Consider the following 20953-nt stretch of genomic DNA (forward strand, 5'->3'; position numbering starts at 1 on the left):
CTTGAATTCCACACTGGAGGCATGCCGTTCGTGTATCAAAACGTGGTCGATCTGATTGCGTCGGTGCGATCGGTAGACAGCCATGTAGCTTGATGTATAATTTTATGCATGTACCTGGTGCTGAATACGACCATGTTTCGAGCACCGGCGAAGTCGATCAGCCTCAGTCCATTAGGAGAGGTATGTAGGCTGAACCTTCCTGACTGTGGACCCAAACCCCTTCTTTTCTTACCCTGGCGTTAAAGTCGCTAAGCATGTCTTTTATATTATGTCGGTGCATGGCCGTAAATTAACGATATATTAAACATTTTTTCTTTTATTCGGATAGCTATATCATACATGTAAATATTGTGTTCTTCCTGAGATGAAAATCTGGAAGATTGGTTTGACTACTGAAACCTGGTGAACCCTGTTACCAAGAAGCGTTATATTGTTCGACATTTTTCCTCTCGTCAACGCTCAGGTAGTAGACAATATACGTATAGCTCCAAAGCAGTACCTCTAGATCTTTTTCTATTTACATAACGTAACCTTCATCTTAACGTCCTGGAACATCTTAATATCAATTTCAATGTCAATGTTAGATTCGGTCAAATGAAATGTTATGTCATTCTATTTATCGCCAGATAAAGCGACTCAAAGTTCAAGCGAACATCGCAGACCATTTATGATAACTACAGTATCGGGTAAAAAATGACTACAAGACGACACATGATCGTTGCATGTTGTAATCACGGTTGCCACACCAAGTCTTCATTTGGGACCAAAATTCATCGAAAAAAAGGACCAAATCTCAAAAAAAGGACCAAATTTTTATTTTATTTTATTGGTATACAAACAATTCGGCAATTAATTAGAGTGTCGTATTCGTAGTAAAACGTAAACATTTTACGATGTTTCTTTGGTTTCCTATACAAATTTTTAATAAACATAACGAAAAGAAGATACTTGGCTTTAACTCAAACCGCACAAAAAAATAATATGTACTTTTTTTTAATGGACATTGTAAGAGGGCATTGCCCTCAAGTGGCCAAATGAAACCATGCTAATTCTGTTCTATTTTGTATATTTTTTGTTTGAAATTGTGAAATATGTTATATTTATAATTTTTAATTTTTGGTCTTTTTTTGTTTTTGATGGACAGCTGTTTCTCAAGCGTCGAAAGCGAAAACTGCTCACCTACAGAATAGATATCATCAGCTGAGTGTAATAATTTAACTAATAAAAGCGAAATATTAGAAACAACAAATACTGCATTAACTATCTTAATATATAAAAAACACGTGTCACACAACTGAGGCCAATGGACTCCTAAACTACTGAACCGATTTTGAATTTGTTTTGCACCCCGTGTGTAGTTTGATCTAACTTGAAATATAGGATAGATCTCTAGGGTCTCGAGATATAGGCCAAAACGTGGACCCGGGTACCACTAGAGTGTGTGTATAGAATATGGATATCAAATGAAAGCTGCTGATGAGTGCTTTAGTACAGGGTAATTTTCATACCCCTGAGTGACTAGGGTCTCGAGCTATAGGCCAAAACGTGGACCCGGGCACCTCTAGAATGTGTTTATACAATATGGATATCAAATGAAATCTGTTGATGAGTGCTTTATTAGAGGGTAATTTTCATACCCCTGGGTGACTAGGGTCTCGAAGTATAGGTCAAAACGTGGACCCGGGTACCCCTAGAATGTGTTTATACAATATGGATATCAAATGAAAAGCTGTTGATGAGTGCTTTAGTACAGGGTAGTTCTCATACCTATTGGTGACTAGGGTCTCGAGATATAGGCCAAAACGTCGACCCGGGTACCCCTAGAGTGTGTTTATAGAATATGGATATCAAATGAAAGCTGTTGAAGAGTGCTTTAGTAGAGGGTAATTTTCATACCCCTGGGTGACTAGGGTCTCGAGATATAGGCCAAAACGTGGACCTGGGTACCCCTAGAATGTGTGTATACAATATGGATATCAAATGAAAGCTGTTGATGAGTGCTTTAGTAGAGGGTAATTTTCATACCCCTGGGTGACTGGGGTCTCGAGCTATAGGCCAAAACGTGGTCCCGGGCACCTCTACAATGTGTTTATACAATATGGATATCAAATGAAATCTGTTGATGAGTGCTTTATTAGAGGGTAATTTTCATACCCCTGGGTGACTAGGGTCTCGAGATATATGCCAAAACGTGGACCCGGGTGCCCCTAGAATGTGTTTATACAATATGGATATAAAATGAAAGGTGTGGATAATTTTCATATCCCTGAGTGACTAGGGTCTCGAGATATAGGCCAAAACGTGGACCCGGGCAATTCTAGAATGTGTTTATACAATATGGATATCAAATAAAAGCTTTTGATGAGTGCTTTAGGACAGAGTAATATAATATCCAGAGACGGACTGGGACTGAGACTCGGAATGGGACTGGGACTGGGACTGGGACAGGCAATAAGGGATGAAGAAGAATGAGAAGAAATTGAGAGAACAGAAAAGAGAGGAGAAGGAGATTGAGAAAGAGATAGAATGAGACGAAGATGGAGATAGATGAAGCGAAAAAGACGGAGGGAGGAGTGAATAAAAGGATTAGGAAAAAGTGAAGAGGGGGGAGGGCAGAGTCAGACGGAAAAAGCTTATTAAAATGTATGCAGATTGGCCAAATTTAGGGCAGGGCAACGTCTGCCGGGTCTTCTAGTTTAGGTATAATATTTTCATATTTCTAGAATAAGTCTATGTCTTTCACCAACCAGACGTTGTGAAACTAGTTTTGCTTGATTCCAATGAAATAAATTGTATAGCGCAGTTAAAGCCCCCTTCACATAATAAGCAGTGTTTCATATAGATGCCTTTAACGTAATCTTATGCGTTATGAGTAGATTGCACGTAATTTTATGGAGAACGGCAGATTGAGCGACACTGGCCTTCTAACATTACAATGTATCCAACTTCCAACGTTTGTTACAAACAAAGCACAAGAAGAGGAATTTGATATTTGCTTTGGCTAAGGGTGCTTTCAACCTTTGCAAGTGAAATTATTTTTCCTACTCGTTGGTACTTTTCTAACATTTTTCACAGCTCAAAACAGCAATTTAACAAATGAATACGACACAAAATATGTTAGAAAGTGTTTTTCTTGTATAGTCAGAATTTTTATAACAGTGATTCGCAAAAGTTTGCATGTGAATGGGCTAGGCGAAAAAACTTCAACTACCAAGTCTGAAGTTCCTTCATATATACAAAGGCATGATTGTGACAATGTTACTGGCCAAAGCAAATGTCAAATTCTTCTTCTTCTTGCAAGTTGGCTACTTTTTCATGTCAGATCGCGCCAGTGTCGCTCAATCTACCGTTCTCCATAAAACATACGTGCAATCTAATCATAATGCATTAGATTGAGTTAAACGCATCTATATGAAAAACTGCTTATGTGACGGGGCTTTTCGTTTTCAGTTCATTGTCATATTTCTTAGAGACACACGTGTTTTTGAAATATATTCTTTTAGCTCGACTAGTGACAAACATCTATGTGTTTGATAACCGATCGAAATATCTAGCCACTAAAGCATACCTTTTTTCTGGTAAGTCCGCTGTTTCATCAAAAATTAATGACAATGTGTTTGTCCAAAGATCCAACACTTCTCTTGGTTAAATGTCATTGTTCTGCTATATTTTATAGACAGCAATTTTTTGTGAGCACTGTTTTGAATTTTACTACCAAAATCGTAGATACGCCTAAAAAGGGCCAAAATTGAAAAAAGGGACCAGCGAACCAAACGGGTTTGGAAGGGACCGTTTTCGGTCCAAATGGACCAAAGTGGCAACAGTGGTTGTAATGAAACAGGAAATACGATTCCAAAGCTGTCAATTTACAAATATTTTTGAAAAATAGGGAAACCAGAAATAGCTAATATTGTCTGCTTTATACTTTACGACCTCCTTCTGAAATACGAATATCTAACATCAAGTACTAATGACACACAGCTTCTAGTATAAACATCTTATAAAAAAAATCCCAATATATACTTTGACACTACCCTCTCCTACTTATGTACTTTGGTGATGTAGACAAGATAAACTTCAATACTTTGTTTTTTTAATGAAAACTGACGACATCATAATGACAATGGAACTATTTTTTTTTATACCATGGTATCTGTATTTTCAGGATGCAATATGTGAGTTAGTTTTCTTTGATTTTCGAAAACTTATTCAATAGTACATACTTAGTTTATGCAGACATGAGGACATAGCAGGCTCGGTTATCCGTAACATGTTATATACATAATATTTTCAAATATGGTTTACCTGTGATTTCAAATCGGTTCTCATCCAGTTCGGTTTCATGTGTTCTCCAAAAGACACGGATAGCCCAAGAACATTAGTTAAACTTTCTATCTCGTTAGATATTGTGCCACAAATTTGATTCCAAGGGTAAAGTTGCCAAGCGAACGGACAGAAAATATTGATTTTAAACAATCCCAAGGGCGGCAATTCCATAGCGATTTTGTTACTTCCTTTAGAATTGCCTGTTGATGAAATTTTCGAAGTTATGAAAACAACTAAGTTTCTGCTTTTCATAAAACAATAGAAGGTGAAGAATATATTGACAAATCGACCGCCTTTAGCTCCTGGTTTTATTTTGGAAATACATGAGAATGGGGGCATTAAAGAGGGCTCTTTTTAAATAGTACACACATAGGCTGGGTGCGAGTTTTCCTAAATTTTAGATACTTAAACTAATATTCCTCTGGAACTTCCCAGCACTGCAACAATTTAGGAAAAAAACTGTCAAAACTGTTCGACTTCCTTTGATAAACTGATTGTTTCCTTATGCGGGCAAAATAGTTCCAAAACTATAATTCTCAAAATTTTTTAGTGATTGTAGTGTTAATGGTGATACACTTGCCGTTTCCCCCCATTAATTCAGAAAACAAAAATTCACACACATTTTTTCAGAAAACATAAGTCAGAACCCTTTTTTCAGAGAGCCAAAATTCAGAAGTCAAAACTCAGAAACAAAAATTCAGAAATCAAATTTCAGAAGTCAAAATTCGGAAGTCAAATTACAGAAGTAAAATTTCAGAAGCCAAAATTCAGAAAGTAATCAGACAGCAAAAAACAAAATGGGAAAAACTAAAAGAACACACTACTTTATCAAATAAACAGTTTCAAACTTGCCTCGAATTCTGCTTGAGGGACAACAATTATTTTACATACGATGGCAGGTAGGTAGGTAGGTTGAACTGGCCGGTCCATGAGGACCTCACATAGACTGATTGAGTTCGTAGTGTTACCAGAAGTTCGTTTTAACGACCAAACTGAAAAACCCTATCAAAAACCAGGACCTATTTTATAAAATAACTCCGTCCTCTTGGCAAATACTAGAAGCTTCCTAGGACTTAAGCCACTTGCTACTTCTAGATCTGACAGCTGTATCACTCCTAATAACTGGAGTCTTAGCCTGGCAAGTGCAGGGCACGAGCACAGAACGTGCTCGACCGTTTCCTCTTCCAACCCGCACTTCCTACATCTGCTATCACTGACCAAGCCTAGTTTAAAGGCATGTGACGCCAGAAGGCAGTGTCCAGTCAGAATACCCGTCATGAGTCTACAGTCCTCTCTTTTTAATGATAGGAGAAACTGTGTTAGTCTAAGGTTGTAAGACCTACACATAACCTTCGACATTTTACAGCCCCGCGCTTGAACCCACGCCTTTCCCGCTTGGTCGATCATGTGCACCTCTCGCCTTCGCTTAATCTCGCCCAATCTAATTGGGACATCTACGGAGCAAGCTTCAAGGGATGCGCGCTTTTTAGCTAGTTCGTCCGCTTTTTCATTCCCATCTATTCCCATATGCCCTGGGACCCAATATAGATGTATGCTTCTCCCTGTCCCGATTCTCTCCAGAGACTGCTTACACTCTAACACGCATTTAGATTCTGTGCTATGCGAGATTATTGCCTTAATTGCTGCTTGACTGTCAATATAAAAGTTAACACGGTTGCAGCTAAAGCTATTCTCTTCCAGGGTTTCTACTGCTTTGGTTACGGCTAATATTTCCGCTTGGAAAACGCTACAGTAATCCGGCAGCCTGTAGGATCTGCTTATTTCCGGATCAGCGCAGTATACCGCAGACCCTACTCCTTCCACTACTTTGGAACCATCGGTGTACACATGTATCGCCTCGTCCACCATTTGCGCACCCTTGCGCCAACCGTCCACCTCTATTGTGGCCTTAAGATCTCCCTCGAAGCGCAGATAGGGAATCATGTAGTCTGTTCATCTTGTGATTGATGACGCTATACTACTATGGCCATATGGTCGGCGCTCAAGCTGCCCCGAAGCACCGAGCCTGGTTGCGGTCGTTAACGCTTTGTTCTTTGCTACCAGGTCTACAGGTGGGATGTGCAAAATGGCATACAGTGCAGCCGTCGGGGTTGTTTTCAGGGCTCCCGTAATGCTAAGCATCGATAGTCTGCATACCCCCTCTAATTTTTTGAGGTATGTTGTTTTTTGTGTGGCTTTCCACCAAACAAGAACTCCATAGTATAGAATAGGGCTTACAATCGCTGTAAAAACCCAATGAGAAAGAGAGGGCGATAGGCCCCACGTACACCCCAGCATTCTTTTACATGCGTAGAGTGCCGTTGAGGCCTTCTTGACCCTCTCTTCCACGTTGAGCTTCCATGACAGCTTACTGTCTAGGATGATTCCTAAATATTTTGTGCAAGGTTTCTCCTGTAAGGTCACCCCTCCTAACTTGGGCCTGGCCCAATTTGGGACCTTGTACCCCTTTGTAAACAAGACCATATCCGTCTTCTCCGCATTGACTTTCAACCCGACATTAGATGCCCAGGTATGAATATCGCGAAGCGCCCGATCCATCAAAGAACTAATCGTTGGAAGGCACTTTCCACTTATGACAATTGCAACGTCATCTGCGTAAGCCGTAAGTTTTACGGGTCCCTCATCGAATTGCCTGAGCAGTTGGTTGATGACCAGCGTCCACAGCAGAGGTGATAGCACCCCTCCCTGCGGCGTGCCCCTGTCCACTGATTTCGTGGCCTCGTACAATCCCCATTGTGATGTAATATTTCTGCAATTTAACATGCAGCCGATCCATCTGATCAAGGCAGGATGTACTTTAATGTAATTAAGACCATCCATAATCGCCCATTTTGCAACATTATTGAAAGCCCCGGCAATGTCCAAGAAGACTCCTAGAGCATACTCCTTATATTCCAGGGATTTCTCTATGCTTATTACCACCCTATGCAATGCGGTGTCTACCGACTTGCCTTTGGTGTACGCATGCTGTGTTGTGGAGAGCAGCTTTTCATCCACGTTGGACTTTATGTACACATCTATCATCCTCTCAAAGGTTTTGAGCAGAAATGATGTTAAGCTAATGGGTCCAATCTCTTTGGAATACATGTGACCGATCTTCCCCGCCTTTGGTAGAAAAGCTACACGAGCAGTTCTCCAAGAGTGCGGTACATGATTCAGTCGTATTCACCCAACGACCGCCCTACTTGAGACTTGTAGCATGGCCGGGAATATACCATCTGGGCCCGGCGATTTAAACTTAGAAAACGTCTTCACTGACCACTCGATCTTGGTATCGGTCACCAAGCCCGGCACTACTAGCTCCGTGATCGAAGTGTGAGTGATGTCTGCTGGCTCCTCTAAACCGTCTCCCGATGGGAAATGTGTATCGAGAAGCACGTAAAGGGATTCCTCACTATTACGTGACCATTCCCCGTTCTCTTTCTTTATTAGTCCCTGGACTATGTTTCCCTTTGCTAGGACTTTTTTCAACCGTGCTGTTTCGCTGGAGCACTCTATGTCCGTACAGAAACTTTTCCATGAGTTTCTCTTCGCCCTGGTAATTTCACGCTTTTAGATCCTCAGTAGATCCCTGTACTTGTCCCGACACGCTTCGCTTTCCGCGGTCTTTGCGAGCTTAAACATTTCTTTAACCTGTCTTCTTAGAAGACTCAGCTCATTGCTCCACCATGGCGGCTTTGCTTTTCCTCTGAATCTTCTTAGAGGGCAAGCTTTGTTATACGCAGTCATAAGCGTCCTTGTTAGGAATTCATTCGACTCCTCCAGTTCCTCTACATTAGCAACCTCTTTGGGTTGTCCCAGTTTTGATTCTACATGTTTCTGGAATTTAGTCCAGTTCGTTGGCCTAGGGTTTCTAAAGGTTCCTCCCTTCCCTACCCTCTTTAGGGGGATGTTGAAGCTGATATACGCATGGTCGGAGAAGGATGGTCTATCAAGAACCATCCAATCATACCTTGATATATCACGCTCGGAGCTCAATGTAATATCCAGAACATTGCTGGATGTTGGACCAATGTATGTAGGGACATTTCCCCTGTTGGCTATCTGCAAATTGGTTTGCAGGATGTAACAAAACAGAGATTCGCCTCTCTCGTTCGTATCTCCTCTTCCCCACGCATTTTGGTGCGCATTTGCATCTGCGCCTATGACCAGCCGCCCTTTGCGCCCTTCCTCCTGTACTAGCCTTTTGCACTCCATCTGTGGGACCTTCGCAGCATGGGCCATATAGCAGGACGCCAGGATAAATGCCTTCTTATTCTTTTGCTCAACGGCCACCGCTACGAGATCCTCAGTGGTGTAATTAGGATGGCAAATTCTACCAACAAGTATACGGAATGCCTATGGGAAACCCCCTATCACCTACAATAGCAGATATAGTGCTAGACAAAATACTTGACGACAGCATCACCGAGCTCAAATCCAGGGACATATATGTATATCAAATACATAAATAAGTATGTAGACGATATATTTGCAATAATTAAAATAAAGGACGTGGAAGAAATTTTAAAAACTTTTAACGCACAACACCCAAAAATCCAATTCACGGTAGAAACAGAGAAAGAAAATAAATTGGCCTTCCTAGATATGGAAATAATAAAATCGGATAAAAAGTTGAAAACGAATTGGTATGCAAAAGCTGTAGCATCGTCGCGAATAATTAACTATCATTCTAGTCAACCATGGATACAAAAAAGAAACACGGCAATCAACTTTATAAAGAAAGTACGCGACTTAAGTGATCAGGAGTTTATAACTGAAAATAACCGAAAACTTAAAAATATTTTATACAAAAATGCGTACCCTAATAAATGAATAGACACATGGCTGGCAACAACAAAAATAATCAGCACTAACAATGTAACCAACAATGCAAATTTGAATAATGAAAACAATAAGAGACTATATACAGGTGTAACATACATACCAGGACTAACGGACAACAAATCAATGGAAAATTGTATGCGAAACAACAACATAACATTAGCACATAAACCAAACCAAACACTAAATAAAATATTTACACAAACAAAAGACAAAATTAACAAGGAACAACAACACGATGTAGTCTACGAAATAAAATGCAACGGAAAGGAAGGAGAAGTGTGCGAAAAAGTTTATATTGGTACAACGAAGAGATCATTGGGCATCCGAATTAGTGAGCACAAATCAGATGCGAAAAATATGAAAACGACTACTGCTATTGCTGAGCACCTAACCAGCAAATGCCATACAGCGGACTTCGATAATGTTAAGATTTTAGATATAGAGAGGAGAGAGAGGACGCGACTAACACTCAAAGGGTTACGCATACAACAAAAAATAGAGAAGACGGTAAACTTCAAAGAAGACGTAAATAATATAAACGGCGCATACACAACTGCCATCAAATGCAATGGACGAGGCAATGGACGCAGTCGAAAATTTTAATTGTGCTAGTTTGTATATGTATGTATGTTGTTGAATGAACGTTTTTGTTAATAAATGTTACATGTAAAAAGGAAACATTTTATGTTAAATGTTACGTCTAAAGACAAAATTTCAGTTCAAATGTTATTGTAGTATGTTAAATTTAAGTGAACTGTTGGAAAATATGTTATTGCTTGATGTTAGTTATTAATAACTTTTTAATGTTGGTTTTTTCGTTTTATGTTTTATTAGAGCAAACCAGACTCCCTGATGAAGATGTTATAAAGAACATCGAAACGCGTAGGAGAATAAGAAAAAACAAAAGTTTTTGTCTTTTTATTTATCGGCCGAAAAGCTCATTTAGGAAAAATTAATAAAAACTATACTCTGGCCCAAAATCACTAATAATTTTTTTTTTTACTTTCTGAATTTTGACTTCTGAAATTTTACTTCTGAATTTTTTTCAGACCGAAACACAGCAACGTCGAAAGAAGGCATTATATTCAATCGAATTATGGAATATGTATAATATCACCAAATTGGGTGAAGTCCGTACAAATAGTTCCATCGAAAGGTGTCAAGGTGGAAAGGTGGTCGAAGTGCGTTTGGGACACACCCTAACATATTTAATTCCATAAATAAAATAAAAAACGAACAGGCAATAATAGAAGCCAAACTGCAGCAATTTTCAGCTTGAGGCGAGCCATATCGGAAACGCAAGAAAAAATATAGAAACTTCGTTTTTTTAATACCGTAAATTCAAAAGATCGCTGGTTCGAATCGAGCTCAAGGCCTAACAATAATTATTTTATAATTATTATTGTTATGATACATTTTTTCTTAATTAAAACAACAAAAATTGTTAATACATCCCAGGTCCAGGAGAAAGTGTCAATAAATATGACACTATGGCATCATTGCCATGAAACAAGTCCAATTTTCACATCCATTCTGCAACAGATGTCGCAGTGCTGTGATAGCTGAATGGTTGGCCGACGAAGGAATTTAGCAGTTCCCAAAATGGATCTATACAACTAGCTTTGGCAGTTGTCTACACTTTTTTCTTTCTTCTATTCTAATTTAAAATTTTTTCAATTAAGAAAAAATGTATCATAACAATAATAATGATAAAATAATTATTGTCAGGCCTTGAGCTCGATTCGGACCCACGATCTTACAAATCAGTAGGCCAATATAACAACAAAAATTGTAAATTCATTTGAAAAAGATAAACACGAAAAAAGTGAATTAATTACATGCTTTCTATTGCACATAATTCACAATTTTAGAATGTACTACTTTTTCTTTATAAATAATTCCTTCCAAATTTGACTTCTGAAATTAGACTTCTGAGATTTGACTTCTGAGTTTTGACCTCTGAATTTTGTCTTTCTGAAAAAAGGGTTCTGACTAATGTTTTCTGAAAAAATGTGTTTCTGAATTTTTGTCCCCCGCACTTCCGAGAACTGCAACAATTTAGGAAAAAAAACTGTCAAAACTGTTCGAGTTCCTTTGACAAACTATATTGTTTGTTTCTGCGGGCAAAATAGTTCCAAAACTATAAATTTCAAACTTTTGTATTGATTGCAGTGTTAATACATGCTGCAAGGGTTCAATTGGGATACACGGCAAGTGTTCCTATTGCAGTACAAGTGCTGCGGCTCCAGCTTATATGGCTGTTTTTGAAGGGCGTCACAATCACGGGGACGTTTGCCACCATATTATAAAAACTCAATTATTTCTCGGTCAGGTAGACAGATGTTTCGTGACAGTTATAGATTCGAATAAAACACGTTATTATGACTTTGATAATCCAAAACAGAAGTTCTTATTTTCCATCTATAGCTTACAGAAGTTGGCTGTGGTTCTTAGTAACTAACGATATTCAGCTTTTGGTATATTTAGGTATATTTAGCAGGGTTGCATTTGCTGCTTTACAACTCGGCCAACCTGACTGAGGATCGGCATCGATCCTAGAGCACGACTCATTCATTCCGCTTCCCAAGGCAGCCGGTTCTATGTACCGGAGCGACTCGGGATTTTTCCCGACCAAGGGCTGTAATTTCAGTGTAACCCCCCTACCACAAATTGTCATCCTCCCAGCAGATCCTTGCAGCGGGACTGCGCCATACTCTCCAGCTCCGGGAAAGTATCGAACCCGACCCGGTCCTGAGAAATGGTTTTCCTGACTTCCTCCTAACTTTTATAAATCTTTTGTGACTCCTTGCTGTTCACGCCCAAGGGCGTCCCGTAGGCTGCCTCATGGCGCCAGCAGTTCATACGGCCGCTACTACTCATAGCTACAATCTCCGTAGTAGTAGCAATGCCGAGCATCAGCCCCGTCCCCGTCTTCTTCTCCCCCTCTTTCAAGCACTAGCAATCGTGTAGGTCAGGGAAACAGACCCTTAGCCCTGAGGACCGCACTTTCATCAACTTTAAGAAAGGAAAGTGGGATGACTACAAATCCTTTACAGACAATCGCCTTGCTGCCCTCTCTATCCCGACTGATGCCCGCCAAGGGGAACATGGTTTCCGCAAGGTCGTTGAATCCGCCTCGGCTCGTTTTATTCTCGCCGGAAGAATTCCGGAAATCCGTCTTCATTTTCCGGCGGAGGCCGCAAATTTAGCGAGCGAACGTGATCTTATAAAACAGCACGACCCCGGCGACCCCCAAATAAAGGATATAAACCAAGGCATCAGGTTGCCTGTGGATGAACACAAGCGGGCGAAATGAGAGGAGCATTTAAAGAATTGTAACCTTTCTGCCGGTGTGGGTAAGCTTTGCTCCACCGTAAAGTCCGTATCGAATCCGTCTAAGCACAATGACAAAATCTCCATCGCCTTTGACAATAAAGTTCTATCGGATGCGAAACAATGCGCGAGCGCTTTTTGCCGACAATATGTAATGCATTCTACGGTTGACAAAGTTAGACGGCGGGCCAACAACGCGCGCACAAGCATAACTACAGCACGTTCCCAATTACCATCACCCCCAAAGAGGTTTAGGATGCCAACGCTCATGCTGAACCATCTAACGCAGTGGGCCCAGACGCCATAGCCATGCCGATGCTTAAAAACCTAGGCAAAGAGGGATTTAATTATGTAGCGCATTTCTTCAACTTGTCCCTTTCCACCTTCGTCATACCCGAAAAATGGAAAATGGCCAAGGTGGTTCCGCTACTAAAGCCTGGGAAACCAGCTAACATAGGATATTCTTATCGCCCGATATCTCTCCTATCGCCAGTAGCCAAGACACTTGAAGCCATTCTACTTCACTACTTTAATCCAAATTTGCAACTAGCCAATCATCAGGATAGCTTCGACAAATTACATAGCACTACCACCGCGCTAAATGCCATTAGCACTCAGATAAATTGCGGCTTAAATCAAAACCCCCACCATAGGACAATGCTCATTGAGCTAGACCTGTCAAAAGCTGTTGATACGGTCAACCAGGGTACGTTACTGCAAGACCTGGAAGGGTATCCCCTTCTTCCAAGTCTCAAAAGGTAGACCGCAAATTATCTGTCTGGTCGGCAAGCATCGGTGCAATTCAGGAACGTACCATCCAAACCAAGAAGAATTAAACTAGGGGTGCCACAGGGTGGTATCCTATCCCCACTTTTGTTTAGCTTCTACTTATCAAAGCTACCTTCACCACCAGAAGGAGTCACTATCGTTTCCTACGTCGATGACTGCACAATAATGGCCACAGACCCAGGTCCACAGATCGATGAGCTTTGTAACAAAATAAACAGCTATCTCCCTGATCTCTCCAGTTTCTTTGCATCGCGAAACAGTTTCTGTTGAATACCCAGAAACAGGGGCTTAAGGGGCCATCTCCGTAAGCATTATGAGGAAATACGGCACCTGAGAACACAGCCGTATGAAGCAAAAAAGCACAGCAGGTCCTCAGTAGAGATATACGCTGCCGATTTGCGTGGTTTTCGCACGCCGCCGCCGAATGTTAAAAATATCAGCGCGGCCGCGGCGGCGTTCGGCGCGTTACTATATTTTCTACTTTTCTAAGGCTGTCTGGTAAGCTGGGTCGATTTATTAACCTATATCGCGCCATCGATTTTTCGATAGGTTTTGGGCTCAGGAAAAAAAGGTTCCACCAAGCATACCCAAAAAAATAAATTTCGAGCCTGCAAAATTTGAGTTTTTTGACTTTTTTTCTTGGATTTTTAAGGTTTTTTTCATGACCTACTTAAAAAATTTTCATTTGATTTCAAAATTTTCATGTATACCCTGTCCGACTCAAAATTGTCCGCTAAAAACTTTGGCGATAACAGTTTTTTGAAAAAAGAAAATATTTTTTGTGTTTTGAGGAGCGTTTTGGTGAAAAAATTTATTTTTATATATTTTAATATATTTTTTTTAACTGCACTTAGCGCATGAATTCACTTGGGACAAAAAATCGATTTCGACAAAAATATGTCCGATCTTGACGATTTTTTCAGACAACCATCTATGCCCAATACGTAAGCTTGTGGTAAAATTTGATTTTGCTAGTTAACAGCTAGCAGAAATGGCGAAAACCCTCTTATTGAACAATCGGTTGTATGGGAGGTATATGCTATAGTGGTCCGATCTACGATCCGATGGACATGGCTAAATCAACTCAGCTCGTCCCCTAATCATTTTGGTATGCTTATTGGTGGGTCTGACGGAAACATATACATAAAAAATGATTTGGAGCCTTGAAAATGAAAAAATATCGATTTCGACCAAAACAAGTCCCAAAAACCAAAAAAAAATTATTTTTTTTAAAAAACTGTTAATGCCAACGTTTTTATAGCAAAAAATTAATTTTTTCACCAAAACACTCCTCAAAACCCAAAAAATATTTTTTTTTTTTCAAAAAACTGTTATCGCCAAAGTTTTTAGCGGACAATTTTGAGTCGGAAAATTTTAAATTTTTTAAGTAGGTCATGCAAAAAACCTTAAAAATCAAAGAAAAAAGTCAAAAAACTCAAATTTTGCAGGCTCGAAAATTATTTTTTTGGGTATGCTTTTTTTCCTGAGCCCAAAACCTATCGAAAAATCGATGGCTCGATATGGGTTAACTTTCGTCCATGCAAATCAACCCAGCTTACTGTCTGGGCCATTTATTGTTCATCTCGTAGATTGGTCCGATATGGTCGAAAGGCGTACAAGGGATGCGCATCGCTGCTAGTTATAAAAATTCAATTGCGAAATTTAACACTTTCTAACCGTTCAAAAGCGATTTGAGAAAACAGGCGCTTTCAATGCCAGCTTAGCACGGATTTTGCATTACCGAATTCACCAAGTTATTAAATAAAAATACTTAAAAAAAGTTATATAATAAATTTAAATGATCACTTCGCATAATTTTTCAAAAAATTAATAAAGAACATTCAATTTAAATAAAATGTCCCAAGTCGAACATGTTTTCAAATTGTTTTAAAGTTGTTAAAAAAGCAAGTTACCCGAAATAGGTGGCGAATTTTATATCCCGATTGGCTGAAAGAATAAGCAAAATCAGTGATGCAAAATTCTTTAGTAGGCTCCAGTGTTTTAAACTCTCCTTTGAAAAGATTCTCAGCTCATACTTAACCCTCCAATTAGCGGTGAATAAATTCAACACATCTTAGCGTTGACGTCTAAAAAAAAAATAAATGTAAGGCGTGATAACCTCCTAAGAGATCTAAGGCCGAGCTTCTCTTCCAATTTGCGTCGTGCTCCTCTTGCTTTTCCCCACAAATTGGCCGGACGGGACCTACATGTTTTATGCCGACTCCGAACGGCATCTGCAAGGCAGATGAGTTTTCACTGAGAGCTTTTCATGTCAGAAATACACCCGGAGCGCTTGCCAAACACTGCCGAGGGGCGACCCCGCTTAGAAAAATTTTCTTCTAATTGAAAAACCTTATTTCTAAAATTTTGATGTTGCTTTGCCCGGGGTGTGAACCCAGGGCATACGGTGTGGTAGGCGGAGCACGCTACCATCACACCACGGTGGCCGCCATTGACGTTGACGTCTGGCCAGACGAAATTTCACACTATGAACTTTATCCACAAATATTTGAATTTTTATTTAAATTTTGAAGAAAACTCGTCGCAAACTGTGATAAGTTTGAATTTTTATTGATAAATTTTGAAATGAATTCGATCTATGAGGATTTAGAGGCTTAAAAATATGTTCGTCTGGCCAGACGACAACGCTAAAAAGTGACAATCAAATTTGGTACAAAAAAAGAGATAAAACAAAATCCACAAATATTTGATTTCTTACTAAAATGTTGAAGAAACTCGTCGCACGCTATGACTACTCAGAAATAAGTTTGAATTTTTATTGATAAATTTCGAAATAAATACGAACTATGAGGCTCTGTAGGCTATGTTCGTCTAGCCAGACGACAACGCTAAATTTTGACATAATCAACTTTTGTAAAAAAATCGGATAAAATAAAAAGAAAAAAATATCGATTTCGGAATTATTATAAAGACCGCCTCTAAACTTAAAAAGTCACTAAAGCTTTTCATGATCGGGTGGGTAGCAGTAAAGTTATTCACGAAAATAAAGCCTTCTCGTCTGGCCAGACGCCACAATCTATCGGAGGGTTAAGTTGCATACATCTTCTACACGTATGAGAAGGGTTTGAAAAATCACTTTATATGCTTAACTATAAAATAACGTCTGAAATCTTAATTTTGATTTTCACACTTCATCATTCGACACAAGTCTCCCGGTTTGACATTTCCTAAAGTTGCCGGCTCTATCCCTAACTAGTCCCTTGGAGTGAATCACTTTGGATATAGCCTATCAACCATGTTTAAATATGACCTACACTTGACAGCTCCTGTACAAATGTGAATACGTAGGCACATTTTTTAACCAGGTTAGGTTTTGTCCTTCGCAAGAACACTCAAAGTGGTGAAGCAAAAGCTTTCTCAAGACAGTCGAACAAATGACAGGGTGTTCTACTACCCTAACGCAGGGGATAGTCGAACTAGTCTGAAAACTGAAGTTGGTCATCCATAATGAGCTCTTATATCATAAGGCCGGAAACGAAGACTACTGAAGTCAATGTACGAACACAAACGTTTGCAAATTTTGGTCTACAGCTTTTATCCACGGTCCTTATAAAGTTTAAATTGTATAGATGCGCCAAGGATTATACGATTTTCACCCATGAGAACGCACTTAGATTGCTTATGATTGCGAGGGTGGCATCCTTGGCCAAATAGTTACTCCCTAACGTTTCAAGGTGTTTTTTTGATGTAGCTCGGAAGCATAGCGCGACAAAAACATCCGTCAGAGAGTCTTCGGATCTACACCTAGAGCTTATAGGAAAGTGCCGTCGACGAAGGTATGAGTTCGAAGTCGCAGTCCTATAGATTCTGTGCTGGCGGGTAGCGACTGGTGGTCGGGATTGCTAGTGTTCGCACGTCGGGAATTGTAGCTCTTAGAAACAGCCGAAAAAACTTAAGGCGCCATTTGACGCGATCAATAATAAGCCAGCATTGATGCTAATCGTTAAAACTGTGCCACGATAGTCATGACCCACACAGAGCCACAAATTATTTAAAGAAATCGTGCCGACAACGGGTATTAGAGTTAGCCCAGAATATCTCCTTCGATGAAACTACGCTACAAAAGTGTGACCATTTTAAGTATTTCCCGCCCCTCTCAGCAAGGAGCTACTCCAGAAATTTTTTGAACGATCCGCAAGATTTTGAGGCAAAAACCGCGGACCTTTCCGAAATGGCCGAAACGTCCTTAAATATATATAAACAAAACATTTCCAAATATTATTCTCTTTTAATTTTCGCATTACAAGCCTCCCAGGTACTCATCCGTAAGTTAATGATATTGTTCCAGATCGTCAAACATACCACTGACGTCAGCAGTATGTTTCCATAGTCACTAGTTGTGGACAATGTGATACTCTGAAGTCCAGCCATTCAATTCAGAGGTTTACGCCGATTGCTTTGTCGGCGCGCCGGCCACACATATAATAGAGCCTACGCCGCCGCCGCCGATTAGGTGACCGGCGTAAACCTTTAGTCCTCAGTGATATTAGCAGGCAGGCGTCGGACCTCTATGCCGGGAATTGCCCGGCGAATCCAGTACTCTAAGAAAAATACCCAGAACTAGCAGAGGAGGAACGCACTCTCCCTAGGGAAACGCGGGTCACTCTAGGTCAACTTCGATCTGGGTATTGTAACAGGTGAAACTCTTACCTATTCAGAGTCAACCCCGACATACGAAATGTATGTTCTGCTTGTAAAGCGTCCCCACATGACATCAAACATCTCTTCAATTGTATTGTAGAACCAACGCTCTAACACCCCTGTCATTATGGTCCACCCCTGTTGAAACAGCAAGTTTCCTTGGACTCCCGTTAGAGGACATTGATGACAATTTGTGATTGGTCGCACCTATTGGATGTGGCGAAGCACTGCTACAACAACAACTCATTCAGTCTCAAGGGGATTGCGCTCTGGTTCATCAGCACACTCTGCCGCACGTTGGCGCCATTTCCTGAGTCGGTGGGCCCCAACAACCCCATTGTACGGGATTTGAGTTAGTTGACAAATGTTTATATCTCTAACTACATATCTATCATCTCCCAATAGTTTGTGAATCACATAGGGACCTTTGTAACGCGGTATGAATTTTTTGTTAATTCCGACAGTTGAATCGACACTTCTCACTACGACGTAATCGCTTACACTATATGTCTTGGTTCTGTGATGAACCCCGGAAGATCGTCTATTGTCATACTCTTGTTTGGATATGATAGACGCAAAAGCATCTTCCGTATTTTTTCCAATTCCCGTCGCTCATTAAGACATACTTTGTCGTGAAGGAATTCAGTGAATTTGCCCACAATGCCCCTTTGTTCGACGCCGAATAGGAGTATACTTGGAGAGTCACGGCAAGTGCTATGCTTAGAGTTGTTAATGGCGTATTCTACCTCAAGTAGCTTCCTAACCCAGTCATCATGATTTATTTCGTTAGTTAATTTCCCTAGCATGGCTTTTAGCTCTCTATTAACTCTCTCAACTTGCCCGTTGGCCTGCGGGGATGCAACAGCAATCTTCGTATGGCATATGTTATTCTTGGCGAGAAATGAACCGAACTCCAAAGAGGTGAAACAAGTTCTCCTATCGGTTATGATCCGCCTAGGTCGACTATAGTAGTTAAAAGATTTTCCAGGGCAGCTTTGACCTCTCGGGTGCTCGAGGAGTTTGTCGGGCAAAGCTTGACAAATTTCGTAAAGGCGTCGACTGCTACAAGAACGTGTTTGCGTTTCGACTTGACCGATGGCAATGGCTCGAAATGGTAAATATGGATGGTGGCGAATGGTAGCGGTGTTTTAGGAATCGGATATAAAGTCCTTTCCTTGGCGTGAGCCGGAGTCGCGTACATGATGCAGTTCTCGATAAACTTCTCAAATGTTGCCCTCATATTTGGGAACCAGTAGTAGTGGCACAGTTTATTCATTGTTTTATCGACTGACAAATGGCGCAGCTTCTCGTGAATTAGCTGTATTACCTTGTGTTCCATTTCGTTCGGAAAGTAAAGGGATATCTTGCCGTTTGTTTTCGTCTTGTATACAACTCCGTCTACTAATTCATATTCATCTAAGTCTTCATTTTCCAACCGGCTTCGTATTAGCTCGATATTTTCCTGTACGACCTGCAATTGAAAATCTACATGGCTCGTATTTATAATTCGTCGCAATCTCTCTCCTTCTCAGTGCATCGACGTGACTCATGGATACTCCTTTCCTATGCCTTATCTTATAGTTTTAATTTTCAAGCACTAGGGCCCATTTAGCTATACGAGGATTGAGTTGTTTTCGCTCAAAGGTCATTGTTAAAGAATTATAATTTGTTATTATGGTGAACGGTATACGCTCCAAGTAAGGTCGGAATCTCCTCAGGGCGTATACTATCGAGAGGTTTTCATGCTCAAAGCTCTGGTACTTTGATTCGGAACTCGACGAGGTTTTTGAAAAATGGGATATGGGGTGCAAGAGCACCGCTACGAACCCAATGCTGCTAGCGCCACAATGGAGCTCAGTTTGTGGTTCCGGACTATATATAGCTAGGACTGGTATTTTTACTAACTTGGACTTAAGTTGATAAAAGGCATCGAGCCATTTTTCGTCAAAATCAAAATTCGAATTTCTTCTAAGCAGGTTTGCAATGATTTGGTGATCTGAGAGAAGGGCGGCACGAAGCGACGAAAGTATGAAAACAGACCAAGGCAAGATTTAAGTTGTTTTGGGTTAGTTGGTATCGGAAAGTTTTGTATACTTCGTATATGGGAGTTATTTGGAGAAATTCTTGAACGAGTGACAGTATATCCCAAATAGTCGATTTCGTCATATCCGAACTTACATTTTTCTCTAAGTTGAGTTTCAGGCTTCGTAAAGCAAGGCGTTGTAATACCAATTTCGACAAATTCTTGTTCGAAATTCGCTGTTCTAAATCCTCAGTGGCAACAAGAATATCATCAATGTAGTAATAATCTTCCTATCATCAATCATGTCCCGGAAAATATTATTAATCAAACGCTGGAATACTGCAGAGGCATTTTTTTGACCGAAAGGTATTTGTACGTATTCGTATTGGCCGTTAGGAGTCACGAACGATGTAAATTTGGTTGACTCGGGGGCCATTTGCACTTAGTGGAATTCACTCTTCATATCAACCACCGAGAAAAACCTTTTATTTTCTAAGTAGTCGATGCAGTCTTCAATCAAGGGTAAAGGGAAGCTGTATCTTAACCGTAAGACTGTTTAATGCCCGATAGTCTACACATATTCGTATTTGATCACTCTTCTTCGTTACTAATACAATTTCGGATTAAATCAAAACCCTCACCATAGGACAGTTGCGTTAGACCTGTGAAAACCTTTTGATACGGTCAACCATGACATGCTACTGCAAGACCTGCAAGGGTCACCCCTTCCCCCAAGTCGCAAAAGGTGGACCGCAAATTATCTGTCTGGTCGGCAAGCATCGGTGCAATTCAGGAATATAACATCCCACTAAGAAGAATTAAACAAGGGGTGCCACAGGGTGGTGTCCTATCCCCACTTCTGTTCTGCATACCAAAGCTACCTTCACCACCAGGAGTCACTATCGTTTCCTACGCCGATTACTTCACAATAATGGCCACAGACCCGGGCCCACATATCGATGAGCTTAGTAA

General features: G+C 40.4%; 1 protein-coding gene across 6 annotated transcripts in view; it reads right to left on the minus strand.

Annotated features, from left to right (window-relative positions):
- Positions 1 to 20953, minus strand: part of LOC137250019 (asparagine synthetase domain-containing protein CG17486) — a 485148-nt gene that overhangs the window by 262193 nt on the left and 202002 nt on the right. For 4 of the 6 annotated variants that reach the window (XM_067782218.1, XM_067782217.1, XM_067782216.1 and 1 more), the window contains exon 2: positions 4306 to 4526. In XM_067782218.1, the coding sequence (XP_067638319.1) occupies positions 4306 to 4526 (221 nt within the window). Of the gene's footprint in view, positions 1 to 4305; positions 4527 to 20953 lie in introns of those variants that run through there. The other 2 variants (XR_010952694.1, XR_010952693.1) reach the window with 1 other exon arrangement.

This window comes from Eurosta solidaginis, chromosome 4 (genome assembly GCF_040869045.1).
Source record: "Eurosta solidaginis isolate ZX-2024a chromosome 4, ASM4086904v1, whole genome shotgun sequence".
Classification (NCBI taxonomy): Eukaryota; Metazoa; Arthropoda; class Insecta; order Diptera; family Tephritidae; genus Eurosta; species Eurosta solidaginis.